Source organism: Physella acuta, unplaced genomic scaffold (genome assembly GCF_028476545.2).
Source record: "Physella acuta isolate Inbredline_101_S28 unplaced genomic scaffold, ASM2847654v3 ptg000620l, whole genome shotgun sequence".
In the NCBI taxonomy this organism is placed as follows: Eukaryota; Metazoa; Mollusca; class Gastropoda; family Physidae; genus Physella; species Physella acuta.
Window position 1 is genome coordinate 603658 of NW_026732139.1, and position 14859 is coordinate 618516.

Below are 14859 nucleotides of genomic sequence, written 5' to 3' on the forward strand. Positions count from 1 at the left end.
CAGGTCAAAACTCAGGACTTGGAGTAAGCAATCATATGCTCTTGCCCAAGCACAACATCATAAACAAAGAAATCAATGTAAGAAACAATTGATTTTATTGCTCAGTTGTACAAAATACCTTATGGTGAAAAGTACAAGAAGACTTTGTCATGTTAAAACCCAAAATACACAAACAGTTGTACAAAGTTTCTCTACAATACATTTTGTTTAATAAAGCCACTAACAAAATAAGAATAATGGCATTTAAATTTTTTTTAAATTAAATCTAACAAAACAAATACAATTGTACTAAGTTTTAAAAATATCAACCTAGATATGACAACAGGTACAACTGTAATGAAGTTTTCAAACATTAGGCAATTTTTGTTAATAAAACTACTTGAAATATTATTTAACATTCGCTTCTTTATACTGAGGTTATTAAATACCTTTACACAGATGACAATATTTTTATGAATGTTTTTCTAACCATACACGATGACTCATACACCTACTCATAAACAAGTAGACTTGTAATACTTGTGCAAATGACTAGTAGTAAAACAATGTTAACATGACCTGGTGACATTAAAGTTTGTCACCGACAGCAAAAGGAACATTTTCCTTTACACAGGATTCAAATCAGTTGACAAGATCTACATTAAAAACTTGTTTTAATTATATCTAGTAGGTTTAAACACCAACAATGTCAACATATTAAGGCATTCTCCCAGTAAAACTATCTCAAATGAACCCATTACATTTGCATTCATGAAGCTAATTTTAATTTAACACTGAAGTCTGCTACTTGTTTTAAAACAAAAAAAAATCAAGTCAGATAAATGTTTAAAAATATAAACAAAGTGAAAAATGTAAACAACAGAAGTGTTTAATAGTGACAAGAATGATTATAGACTAGCTTCACTTTGTTTATTTATTTTAAAAAAGGCACATTAAAGTTTTAAAACTACTCAAACCTAACATTTTAATTGTAAGAATAAAAAATTAGAAATAATGATACAAGACAGATAAAATGTATGTACACAATAAACACATGTCTTCAGTGTGGAGAATAATTTGTATGCAATTATAAAACAGAGAAATCATATGTCAAATCTAGAGATGTTGATCAGATCATGATAAATCAGAAGTCATATCAAGACATGCTGATCAGTACAATTTCGTAAGAAATGTTGATCAGGAATAATTTTTGTTAAGAAATGTTGATCAGGAACAAATGTTTTAAGAAATGTTGACCCAGATGAATGTCTTTATTTGAGCAGAACAACAGAACAGTGTGAGTTGCATTTGGAACAAACCAATAACAAAATATTTCATGTTATACATTAATTACAATAAATTTAATTTTTTTTTCCTTCACAAAAAAATTTAAAAATTAACTATCCATTTTTTTTAAAAACATCTATTTCTTTAAAAAGTTTTTTTTCTGAAAACATGAAAATGTTGCAATGTTCTCTGTGTCAAAGACAGTACATATAAATGAATGTTAAAACTTAGTTATTAATTATGTCATGAGTAAAGCATACTGAAACATTCTTGAATGGTGTGGGTGACTAGAGGGAGATACCACAAAAACATAGTCAACCACTGACTTCTATATCCATGCTGCCACTATAAACTTCATGAAACAATGGATACAATATGGTTACTACAGCCAACAAACAGACCATTTATTACAGAATAATATTAGGGTTATTATAAAATTTACACCTGATTCTCATTGTCTTATGACAACACATGCATGTGAAATCTAAATGCACAATAACAATAAACCAATTTAAAAACCATTCATCCAATGATTCTCATTGTCTTCTGACAATGTAAGCTAGTGAAATCAAGAACAATAACAGTTAATCAACTTAAAACCATTCATCCATGTCTTACCCTGTGACACTTCTAGTAAAATGAGCTCACAACTATTTTTTTTAAAAACTATATAATAATTAACTCAGAGCTGATCATCCTGTTCTATTTTTAAATTGTACACTTATGCCTTAAATCCACTCTTAAAGTTCTTAAAATCCACTTAAAGAAACATATAGAACTGTTTTAAAAAAAAATCATGTTCATTAAAAACACACTGGCCTTGACATCCAAATCCTTATTTAAATCCATGCAGACAATCACTCTATAAATGCACATGACTAAAAACATTTAACATACTGTACAATTTTAATGCTTGTTATTTACATTCACATAAAAAACTTCAATGGGTTTTTTTATATTTTAAGTAAAATGTCAGAATGGTTTTATAGTGTATACCTTTTAATCAACAGGTAAAAAAGCTAGTTCTTATAATGTGTAATTAGGTGAACCAACTATTTTTTTAACAAAGTAAACGCACATTATTTACGTTCACAATAATTTTATAATAAGCTTATTAAGCTTGTGTTTAACTTAAAATAAACACTGTTTAATAAGCTCATTTATTTTAGATCTTGAAGTAGAATTCAGTTATAAAAAGTAAACCAAATGTAAGTTATCCTTAGTTATTCAACAAAGTTAAAACATAAAATATTGCACTTTGGGTCTTACATCAACAAAAACATTTTACAAAAGCAAGTTTTCCACAGAAATTCTTAATATTTAAAAAAATGGTTTCACTCACAACAGGGATGATAACTGTCCCAATAAAACAGTGAATAAAGCAATAAAAAATAAGAATTGTTTAGCTCGCACCATAGAAAACTGTCTCAATATAACTGTGAGTAAAGCAATAAAAAACAAATTAAATCATACAAAGGAATAATTTTAGATGAGTTATCCATACAACACACAACTTTCTCTGAAGTATACTTCCAAAATATATCAGCAAAATTTTGAGCATTAAATGCACTGTAAAATCTTTCTTTAGGGGTTGTAATATATGACCAATAAGTGATTATTTTTTAAACAACATGATAGAACTAGATATTTATCAGATTCAAACAGTATATTTATCATCAATTTTATTTAATAATCCTGTGTATACAATCTATTTTGTAAAGGAGATTATTTTTTAGTTGAGCTAACTTTTCTTGCTTTGTTACTTTGCTATTTACACACACAACAAAAACAACTTTGAAAGCATTTGTATTCACTTTGCTTAAGTGTTGCTAGTATGTTATTTTGATGTTTATGTTACCACTTATGTTCTATTTCTCCCTCTGTGGTTAACAAGCAATTAGATCAGGGGTCTCCAAACTACGGCCCGCGGGCCTGATGCGGCCCGCGAGGTCCTCTCATCCGGCCCGCGGAGATCTTTTTGTCCACGGGAAAAACGTTTGTTGGTGATGGTTGAGGAACTTTGCCCAGAAAAATCAAAGACATGCCTGGAAGAAACTGGCCCCTGAACTGAAATTTGATAGTTAATGCGGCCCTCGGACTGAAAAGTTTGGAGACCCCTGAATTAGATGACAGCTATGTAGTTATACATGTACACCTACCAACTAAATTCTGTCTACATAAATTAACACAACTATAGGCCAAAAATAGTTTGAGTCAATATCGTGTACTTTTAAATATCTGAAAAAACAAATATACAGTCAGTAGCAATCACTTGTTACAAATGCCTTGTACCATATATGTCGACCTATTCAAAGTGTTGACACCTAAAGGAATGTTACTGAAATTTCAGTGGAATGCTCAACAGTGCTTTGAATAGTAGCCATCGTTTAAAATAAAGGTCTTGGCAGTTTAAATGTCCACATATGAGAAACCGTTTACCAAAAACAAAACATTAAGCCAAAAAGTATATGTAGCAAGCTTAATAATAAAATCTCCTGCCAATCACCAAAATTTTGTAGGTTTATCTTCCATATGCTCAGTGACAAGAACGCAACAACTAAGGCATATCACTAATGGTACTGTTATGGCGAGTTTTCCTGACGCCTTCATCGTCTTCTTTTGGGCGTGTTGTGTTGGACAGTGCAGCCGTGCGGTCAAAGTCTATCATGGCATAGCTCTCAGTTTTCCTGCTGGGAGATTCAGGGAATGAGATGCAACTTGTGGGGGAGGTTGGTGAATTGTTGCCAGGTAAGCTATCATTACTTTGGTTCTTGTGGTCAATGGTTATGTAATTAACCTGCAAAAAAAAAAAAAAAATTCAAAATTTACATTGCTAAATTGTTTTATACTGTATGCTTAAACATGTGACAAGCAGTACACTATTAAAGTTTGTAGCACAGTAGTAGACCTGTCTAAGGGAATGTGTGAATTTACTGATTAAATAAAAAATGAACACCATATTAACCAATACATACACTATTGACCTAAATGTAAACAAAAATTACTATTTATACAAATGAAGCCTTATACTAAAAATATTGTTAACAAAAAAAATAGGGTTTATAACAGAATTGTTCTGCTTACTTTAACCAAACAAAGAAAATGAAAATAAAAGTTAAATAAAAAAACCAACTAAACCTAACACAGACATGGTAGAGATACCTGAAATATGTATAACTGGTGAGATTTTAGTGAGTGGTATGCAAATGTGAATGAAAATGTACCTGGTTGAACAGCTTATGAACTCTAGGTATCACATGAATGTCCAGGTTAGCATAGTTGCATGTGATTGGCGGAAGAATTATTTCATCATTGACAGGTGGGGCAGCAGCTGCAGGGGTAGCTCCCTCATCCAAAACAATGTTTACGTAATTTGAGCCAGCAGCGCCCTCTGGTGGGACATCTGGTAGGAAAACATCTGAATCTCCAGACTGTAGGATATTGTCTTGAGAAATGGCAGCAAGCAGTTCACTGGGCATTGAAATACGATTACCTACAAAAAAAAAAAGATTGTTTATATCCAGTGTAATGGAATTTATGACAAACTTTAAACTAGCTCATTGGATGTGTTGACAAAATAATGCATCTTTCAAACCCCCCCCCCCCCCGCCATCTCAACTCAAGTTTACCAATACAACAACTTACTGCTTTCTGCACTAATCATCCCACCAATGGACAAGCTGTGTTGAGACAGTCTGTTACCAACATCTAACCCAGTCAGCCTTTTGTCCACATTGTGCACGGCTCCCATACCAGACTCATCCAGCAAGTTCTCCATGCTCATCATACTGGGCTGTGTGTCTGGCATGCATAACTCAGCATAATTCACCTGTACATGGACCATCATTACAAAATTAATCTCATTGCTATATGTGTGTTTTTTAGAGAGAGAGGAAACATCCTACTAAAAATTTTCAATGGAAAGAAATGGTTTGTATCATAATTTTCAACTAACTTCATACAAACCAAGAAACAAACATAACAGTTAAATATAATAACCTTTTTAAATTATTTCTTTTTAAAATAGCTACTTTTTAACACATACTTATATTTAAATGAAAATTTCAAAGAATTATTAACTGCTGCCACTTACCTGAGACCTGGTGGCACCTGATCTAATCCCAGGTGGGTTGTGTAGAAAATCAATCAGGGCAGCCGTCTCATCAATTTGAAAAGCACCGGAGTTAGCTTTGGTAGCTCCAGTGTTGACGTACTCATGCCCAGCATCTTCAAGCACTATGCCGTTGACGTACAGATGAGAACTGCCATTGCCACCACTGGCAGCTTGGACCTCTTGACCTGGCACTGTGAGCCGACCTCCATTAACAGGTGATGGGTTTTGTGTTGTTGGCAAAGCTGCGCTTGGCCTGGTATTTTAGGTGAAAAATGATTAATTAAAAGAGGGGGGGGGGGGGAATGGGGGGGAGGAGTTTTCACAGCTGTTTATCTAAATACTATAGAGCTAGGTAATGCAAAAATACAACATCAAAAGCTATTTACTAAAAAAAAAAAAACAATAGATATTTTCATTAAATTTAACTAGCTAAATTATGAATTTAGAATTCCTTAACCAAAACAGAATACCAAAAAATAATTGAAGAAGAGTATCCGTTAACAAGTATAAAGGAACTCTTTTAGGACCATATTTCATTCAGGTAGACACAAAATTAATAATTCAGTTTTCTTTGATTTAAACAATGAAAGAGTATTTGTAAGCTTAGCAGAACTGTGTAGCTTAAAACTTAATATTTAAATATAGCTATATGGACTTGAAAGAATTAAACAAGACTTTGAGGTTAGCATAGCTTTCTCACTTTTAACAGTAACCCTTACATTTAAAACCTCTCATGCTATATGGCAGTATTCTTGCAATGTTTGACTTACCTATTGTTGTATTGCACTCCAGCGACTGGCATAACATGTGTCTGACTTAGCTGTTGTCCTCTTTGGTCTTCTTCTCCAGCTCTCTGTAAACTCTCCTGGACTAGATTAAAGAGCTCCTCTGCATTAGCACACTTAAATGCATAAATACCAGGGCCCATTGTACACCTCCTGCCACTTTCAAAAGAAAACAGCTCAGCATCAAACCCATACCTTCTTAAGCATCGGAGTGGCCACCTAGAGGAATAACAAATTTATATTGAATTTCTTTTTACTAAATAGTTTTTATTCAAGCAAATGTCATAAATTAATTTTTAGAAAGACGTGTACAGATCAACCGTAATGCAGGACAGTAATGGCTAACTTCAAAGAAACAGACAATTTTTCTGAAAACTTATAAGCTGAAATACGTTGAAAAACATAGAGCAGGAGATGGATAAATCATATTTAACCCTTTATTTACGGAATTATGTTCTGAATGAATTTTTTTCTTAAACAATGTGTTATCATATTGCTTTTGGCACATTTAAAGCATATGTCGAAGGAAATTTTGTTTCATAAATTTTTAAGGGCCCAAACATGTATTGGTACTTATAAGTACCGTCAGGAATGTAGGACATTTTTTCCAAAAATTAAAAAATTTACAAAACAGGAAAAAAACTATACAACTTATTAAATAATAACATGGCAATCATTATAACAATCATTTTTTTGTAATTTCCACACATAAACACGCACAAAAGTATATTTTGAGTACGATTTTTACTGGATTTTCTATCGGAACACATCTTAGACCTCAAACACAGCAAAAGGTGCTGACATGTCATGCTCCCTCATTCCACATTGCTGAGACATTCTTGTCTGTCATCTTTCTGGTGTGGCAACAGTTGCCGGACTGAACCTGCTTTTGCTGGAGGCTTCCAATAGCCATTACAATGAGCCGCATAAACAAATATTTTGAAAACGAAATCCTAGTCATTCAGTACACTACTACTAGTAATGCTAGTATAATTGTAGCCTACTAGAATGTTATGACAAGTCTACACTACAGTGTAAACTTCATATATAGAAGTGAGCTAAATGTGTTTTGAATAGCCGTAGTGGCCTACTGTTTTGTGTTTACTGATTCAAAATTACAAAACTATCTATACTACATGCAGATGTATGGACTATTACTAGTCTACATGTATACATTACGTACACGCTAGCTATTGTATGCAAGACAGTTTTTTTGCAACAAATATAACTTACAAATCTTACTTCTAGAACTAGACTTTGGTATACACATAACGTATACTAAACCTAGAAAACGAGCCTGCAACTGCCACCTCTATTCTTGTTATTCTTTTACTACTAGAAATCTGCAATTAATTACAATATTTCTGAAGAAAACCCTATGCTAACCTTCTTATAAATGCATAAATATATTTTTTTAAGTACATTTCGATATATAATTATCAAAATAATATTTATGTCACTCCACACCGAAAATCAGCAATTTCCAAGAAATCCTAAAAAAATGTCCGTGTGCCCTGACGGTACTTATAAGTCCACTTGTAAACATCGATCTATTACAAAGACAATTTGATAAAAATTGTATAACTAGAAGTTAGATGCATTTGCCTGACTATTGAAGATGCCAATAAAAAATATTCGGTGTTGAAAACGTGAAGAATAAGGTAAAACAAAGGGAAATCAGGAACACATGTGAGATATGTACAGAACAATTGTGAACTACCGATACAGGTAGAGATTGAAAATGGCGCCACACCAGTAATTTTCAAAAAACATCGTTCCCTCAACCTACCTGTTACTCAAGGGAGATAATACTATCAATTACATCAATAATTTTTAAAATTCGTCTTAAATTAAAAATAATACAGGCGCTTAATTAAAGTGGTACTTATAAGTACCGTCAGTAGATAAAGGGTTAAGGATGAAACAAACAAAATTAAACAAAAACTTGTACTCTTGTTTAAACATCAAATAAAATCTTATAATTACTCTGATTACCTAATAGTATCTTTTCCTTTCTGGTATAAAATAAGATCATTGTCCTTGATTTCAATTATTCCTCTGTTCAATTCAATACCTTGGTCATCCACATTATAAACTTTAAAGGAGCGAATGCCCCCATTACTCCCACTTTGTCCTGAGTATGTACAGCCCATTTTATCTGTACAACTCAATCAAGGCCTACACAATGAGAAAAATTTATAAACTAATAATACAAATAAATAAATTTTAAGGGTGAAATAGCTAATACTATATAATTATTAAGTATTCTTCTAAAGATATGATCCAACTCTTTAAATTAATCTTTTTTTTTTTTAATTATTTCTTTGTTTTTGTATTTTTAAAAATATAAGCAAAATTTTAAATAACTAAACTAAAGTAATAAAATGTACCTGCTGTGTCACCATGATTCCCATTACTGAAGCTGTAAAAAAAAACAGAGCATAAATTAAAAAGAACTACACAGGATGGTATTAATAATGTAGAGTGTGAAACAATACCAGCTGCAGTAAGGCTAATAAATGCCCATTATTGATTTCAAAGTTGAATGGATGAGTCATGTCAAGACTTTATTATTTGCCAGCTCCATGGTCATGCATGGTGGTCTCCAGTATGATTTCATGGTTTCTTGCAGTTTATTATTCTTGCTATTCTTTTTCAGTTATTTGGCCTATCAATTTCTTTATAGGCTACTGTTTCTCAGAATGTTTTTTTTTTAATCAGAGCCTTCTGACTTGCTATGTCAACTATGTGTATTCTTCTAATTTCAGATAATTTTATTCTATAAGCATATTCTCTTATAGGATTTTAGTCTTTCCCTTTCAAGTTATATTGTGTAGTTTAAGCCTGAATTTATTTATTTTTTTGGTAAACCTATAGTACAACCCCACTCACAAAAAGCATTTAATCATGATGATGAACTGGACATGAATACACCTTACTGTCAAACATCACAAAAGGGTAATGCACTCTGGAGTCCTACAGCCTACACTTACTTAACTTACTAGTCTGCAGCTGACAAGACATAGTCTAATAGATCTAGCTTAGAACTGGTTGTGTAAGACCAAATCAAAATCACTGGGCACAATAATTTGGCTACTAAGTTGCTAAACTAAAAGACCTTACTAAAAATGGATTGGAAGATCAATCTAATTTCTAATCTATCCACACTCTTGAATCTACACTAAACAATACAGTAACAGCAGTATTTTGACAATGTATTACATTATCTGGGCCACTCTCTAAGCCTAGATTCTTTGTACTTCTACACAAGAATTACCTGAAAAATTAGACAAGTAGGGGTTGTGATGCAAACAGTGAAACACAATGGAGTGGTTTCATGTAGTACAACAAAGTTTAGATCTAGAGTCTAGAGTTACTTAAAGTTAGTAGACAATTAGATCAATTTTTATTAACTTTATTAATTATTAGGTTGAAAAACTTTTCTAAAAATTTTAATTTTAATAGATCTAGGCCTACAGGCCAAATTTAAAAAAAAAAATTAGGCCCTAAACACCAAGCTTGCTCTCAGCTGCTTTTTTACTAGATTTCTAAGTTACTTAAAAATTATTAGCTTAGATCTAGACTAGGCTTAACTTACTGTTCTAAACTAAACTAAACACTAACTATTAAAGTAATTAAACTAAAATTCTAGTCTAGAGAGTCAGAGAGAAGTCGAGTACTCTGCTACTCTGAACTTCTGAAGAGTGAAAGTGAAGAGAATCTGTCCTGATAGATTACTAATTTACTAAAATAATAGATCTAGATGTTTAAGGTTTTTAATAATATTTTTAAGAAGCAAGTAAATAACAATTCGATCTAGATCTAGATCTAAATATATTTATTTCAAATAAAAAAATTAAGGTTGATCATACTTCTGTTATTTTAATGTTGGGCAAGAAGTTGAATAGGTAAACCTACTTCCGTTTCTTCAAACCTTGACCTTATTTCTTGCCAGGTGCTCTTTTCGAATTCTCCAGCAAGAGAAATTTATTTTTTGAATGTTAATCCATTGTTATGCTTAGGCATACGCTTCGAATTTAAAAATTTAAATTCACTGGAATTTGATTTTCTTATATTAATATATAGATGTCGGTATCTAAGTGGCAGACCAATTTTATCATTATATTAATATCCTACCTAATAATTTTGAAAACATTCTTAAAGAAAAAATCTAGTAGCCTTTTAATTTACTTATATATAAATGTCCATCTTACATTTATGATTTAGCTTTGATTTTGGGGAGGGGGGGGGAGATTGGAAATGATCGTTTTTTTGTGCATATTTATGATAAAGAGAGTGACGTCACATGTTTCAAGTTGAGAAAAAAGGTTATAATAAGTATGTTTAAGTGCTGATTTTAGCAGTTACAAAAATTGATAACTGTTTAAGAAACCGGCCAAGCAATAAATCTAGATCTAATACTGACTACGATTTTCAGCTTAATATGGATTTGCAACAGTTTCGGCAAAATGAATCCAGCTAATTTTCATTAGTAGGGGAAAAAACTGTTAATATTGTTTACTAATTCAGCCTAGCTAGGTTATGTCCCCTTAAGAAGAAAACTTAGTTAATAAAAATTATCAATTTGAAGTAAATATTTTAACAAAATTATGAAAGCTAATTTATTTAAAACTGTATTTTAAAACCATTTTCAGTACATTTCCTTAAAAATTTGAAGTTTTGCACATTGAATTGTTTCCATTTTTTAGTTGGTCTGCTGCATTGCTGCTGTTAGATAAAAAGCATATCTGTAGACTTTCCATCACTTTCCCAGCCTTTGAAATTAATTTTTAGTGTACATGGGCGGCAAATTGACCTGTAAATGCTAAATTTATAGTTTAATGTTAATTACCACAAAACCAATTTTTTTTAGTTTTTAAATATGCTATCTGCATATAAAGTGCTTTATTTCAACTTATTTTTTTTTTAAATTAATGGTGCATGTGTATGCAAGGACGAGTAGGTCTATGATTATCTATAATCAATTGTTGCTAACTAGTAACACAACTGGTGTCATGATATTCAATTTTAAAATCATGAGGACTGATCATTTTTTAAAAAAAAAATTTTTAATTTTATAAAAATAAGCCAAAAATAATTTTGTATGGATTGGCTGTGGACTCAAGGGAGAGACTGACCAGGGGCCACAATAATGGTATTGAAAATTTAGAATCTTGTATGATAACCCCTGGTGCCTCTTTACAATTTTCAGCCAAGGAGCCCCAAACAAGCTTAGATTATCTTTAGGATGAGTGCAGGAATAACTATTATATTTTAGTAGATGGTAAAGAAGACCAAGAAATGACCAAGAAATGAAAATAAACAATTGATCAAGTTGTGATACTAAGATGTGAGTGACCACATGAAAAAAATACAAAATTTATTTTCATGCCTGAAAAATAGCCTAATTCTCAAAACTATAAAAATGAAAGCTTTTCTTCCCATAAAAAGAATTTGGTAATAATATATCCTTGAATATACATATGCGGTAAATAGAAAAAATGCGCACAAATATGTGTGCAGGGGAATTTATTTTTTACTGTTCATATAGAGATTTGCAAAGGATGACAACATGTACATAATAAAACATCTTCCACAAAATACGACAAAATAAAAGTGCATTTACATAAAAAATAAATATTTGCACATTTCCTGATTGTGCAAAGTTAAAATACCTCTATAGTAAAATAAATTATGTGAGAAAATATAAAATCCCTTGGGTGATCATATGTATGCTAAATATGTCAAAAAGCTTTTTAATATTTAAATTTTACCACCTCCCACTGAGATTTTGTTTGAACCCCCTCCATCCCCCCAAAAATAATGCAGTAAGATATGTATGCAACTTTACCAACAATTGGACAAAAAAAAACATTATAAAAAAAGTCAAGTAAAATAGCTTCTAATGTTTTTCAAACTGTTTGACTTTATAAAAATATACTTCTGTTTTATTTTCAACAAATTCAATGTTTATAAAATATCCAACAATAGATGCAATAACAAAAATGTTCTATCTGTTCTGAAGAATGGCTTCCAACAGCGATGTGACTTTCATAAGAGAATGGGCAACTAAAGGGAAGTAACTGGAGATCTTTGCCAAAGCCCTGTCCAGCCTGGTTTGAGCTTCATGTAAAAAATACTGAGGTACACAGCACCTGTCTCGCCACAGCTTGGCTGTTTGTTCTAAAGCAGATATGATGAAATAACTGTTTTCAAACAAACTCGGGTCTACCGGCTCATTTGATCGCTGGCTGTGTTGCAGCTGCTCACAAAACAGCTCCACATACTCAACAAGTGATTCTAGAATAGACAACAGCAATGGGAGACAACTACACTCCATGAAGATAAGCAGCATCTTGACCAGTGAGCTCTTATGACGGTGTGTCTGCATGATGTGAAATATTTGAAAACAATTTCAGCCATTTAAAAAAAAAATAATAATTTCTGAGAATAAGAATTTAATTTATAAGAGCCTACTATAAACTACAAGAATTTATAAAATGTAAAAATGAGTCTAATGATGAACTTAAAGAAAAAATTCCCTTTTGGAATAAGTTTGGAAAAAAATGTTGCAACTATTTAAAAGATGGTTGGTTTTTTTTTATATTTCTGCTGTTCATGCTGTTATCTTCATAAATAAATTAAGTCAGATTAGGGTTTAACAAAAAAATGTGTTGATATGTCTTACTTATGTTTTAACAAATACCAATCCTATAGATTTACATACAAATAAAGAACTTACAGATACGGTATCATCTCTTGAAGCCTGAAGTAACTGACAGATAATTTGTTCAACCAATCTGCAAACCCAACACATAAAGTCGTCCTGCTCCTGCAGCCAATGAAATTTCTCAATGATAGAACTGATACTTGAAGCAGCTTCACATAAGTTTGTTTGTGAAACTGTCATCATGCCTCGTCCAATCATGTCACTCATAGACTGGATACAGTGTTTAGCTGAATCTGATATAAGATGATTCTGTGAATGAAAGTGTTTCAAGGTATTAGAATGCTTGAGAATAAATAGTAATAGTAAAAACAGTTACAGTACAGTAAATTTGTTTTGATTTCCATCTGTCCATCATGGGAGATGACCCACTTGTTTAATAACTATTGTGTGTATAGAAGTTTGAACATCTGGACTCTAAATAAACATTTCTCAAATGTTTATACAGTTTTATATTCATATACAGAATTGTATCAACATATAATGCTTGATGAATTTAAATAAATAAAGATTTTGCATCATATTAGCCTATAAAATTTTTTGTCTAAACACCTCGTGAACTTGAAAATAAAAAAAATGAATTACTAAAATAGATAAAGAAAACAATCAGATAGTGAACTGTGACTTTTCTTCTCTTGCCATTTAACAGTAGGGCCAACTAAAAGTTTTACCACACACACACATATGAAAAATTAATCCAAACCTCTAAGGTAGGTTGACTGGCAAGCTTTTGAAGAGAACAAATGCTTTGCATAAAAGAAATGCTTTCAATCAAAGTGGCTTCATTATATTCATTGTGACCTTTTGCAGCTTCAGGAAATGAAATAAATAAATAATTTGTATAATATGATACATCCAGTTTTCAATCATTGCATTTATGGAACAAGTTTAATAGAGAAATTGTGGTATTTTACATTTTGGTAGCATTGTCAGCAATACGGATCAAAAAGCATTAGTCATTTTGCTGTTTTTGGCCTTATTAATTTGAAGCACAAATTTGAGTAAATTGTAAAAGTAACATTTATCAATAAAGAATTACAAACTGAAGAAAATTATCACCTGTAAGTCCCCTGGTTTGATTATTGTAGGATGATAATGTTGAGATCTTTTCATTTGTGTGCAGCCTAGCCTTAAGGATTTCTTCATGCAGTTTAGTTTGTGATAGCATATACAATGCCTGAAGCTTCTCTGTATGTTTTCGTGCACTTTCCTTAGCAGGTTTATTTCGAATTATTGCTACAGCTACAGCTAATTTAAACCAAGATGCATCTAGTTCTGAAATTTAAAAAAAAACCTTTGTTTAAATTTTCTATATTTTAACTACAATAATATAACAAAATGCATAACGCAGAACTAATGTATGCAGCATAATTTATTTTAAGATTTGACTATAAGTTATAAGCTTCCATTTAAAATTTAAACTAAGCTAAAAAAAAAAGGGGGGGGGGGGGTGGCAACCATAACTCAAGAAACTGATTTTTTAAAGTTACAGTATAAAAATAAAAATGATGAATGAGAAAATAAAACGTTTTCAATAAGTTTTCTTTTTAATTATATTCTAGTTCTTAGTAGTTCTAGATCTAGATCGGTTATAAACTAGCTAGCCTAGTTACATACATAATTTATAAAAAAATTAATTTTGGTGTCACCCCTTGGACGGTGTCATCCTTCCCCCCCCCCTTCCAGACATTGTAACTTGTTGACTAGCGACTAAATACTAACTAAACTAATGATGACTCAATGAGCAGCTAACAATAATCATTTAATCTGATCTAGATATATTCTACATTCTTACTATTCTACTTACTAGATCTACTTGGCGAATAAGAATTTGAAGAAAAATCTTTCATTTTCATAAATTCAGAATTCATTCATAAAAAAATATTAGATCTAATACTCAAATAAAATCATGTAGATCTATCAATCAAATAAATGTTAAATGTTATTAAATTAATGTATCGCACGAC

General features: G+C 31.4%; 2 protein-coding genes across 2 annotated transcripts; both read right to left on the reverse strand.

Annotated features, from left to right (window-relative positions):
* Positions 1 to 3308: 3308 nt before the first annotated feature.
* Positions 3309 to 10100, reverse strand: LOC131947994 (fibroblast growth factor receptor substrate 3). Its single transcript, XM_059309436.1, has 8 exons — positions 10038 to 10100; positions 8556 to 8587; positions 8161 to 8343; positions 6151 to 6384; positions 5360 to 5633; positions 4912 to 5095; positions 4491 to 4759; positions 3309 to 4063 (listed from the first exon to the last, which is right to left on the reverse strand). Exons 3-8 carry the CDS (start codon positions 8316 to 8318, stop codon positions 3824 to 3826), a joined length of 1359 nt encoding a protein of 452 aa, XP_059165419.1. The 5' UTR covers positions 8319 to 8343; positions 8556 to 8587; positions 10038 to 10100; the 3' UTR covers positions 3309 to 3823.
* A 1137-nt stretch (positions 10101 to 11237) lies between these two features.
* On the reverse strand, positions 11238 to 14773 carry LOC131948000 (uncharacterized). The gene is made up of 5 exons (XM_059309447.1): positions 14700 to 14773; positions 13952 to 14167; positions 13596 to 13702; positions 12908 to 13144; positions 11238 to 12550 (listed from the first exon to the last, which is right to left on the reverse strand). Exons 1-5 carry the CDS (start codon positions 14761 to 14763, stop codon positions 12176 to 12178), a joined length of 999 nt encoding a protein of 332 aa, XP_059165430.1. The 5' UTR covers positions 14764 to 14773; the 3' UTR covers positions 11238 to 12175.
* Between the last annotated feature and the right edge of the window lie 86 nt (positions 14774 to 14859).

Coding starts and splice junctions, on each gene's coding strand:
- LOC131947994 (XM_059309436.1), bottom strand. CDS start 8,318: ATGGGCTGTACATACTCAGGACAAAGTGGGAGTAATGGGGGCATTCGC. Junction 4,760..4,911: donor GATGATTAGTGCAGAAAGCA/GTAAGTTGTTGT, acceptor TTTTTTTTGTAG/GTAATCGTATTTCAATGCCC. Junction 4,064..4,490: donor TTCATAAGCTGTTCAACCAG/GTACATTTTCAT, acceptor TTTTTTTTGCAG/GTTAATTACATAACCATTGA.
- LOC131948000 (XM_059309447.1), bottom strand. CDS start 14,763: ATGAATTCTGAATTTATGAAAATGAAAGATTTTTCTTCAAATTCTTAT. Junction 13,703..13,951: donor TCAAACCAGGGGACTTACAG/GTGATAATTTTC, acceptor CATTTCCTGAAG/CTGCAAAAGGTCACAATGAA. Junction 13,145..13,595: donor CCAGTCAACCTACCTTAGAG/GTTTGGATTAAT, acceptor TTTCATTCACAG/AATCATCTTATATCAGATTC.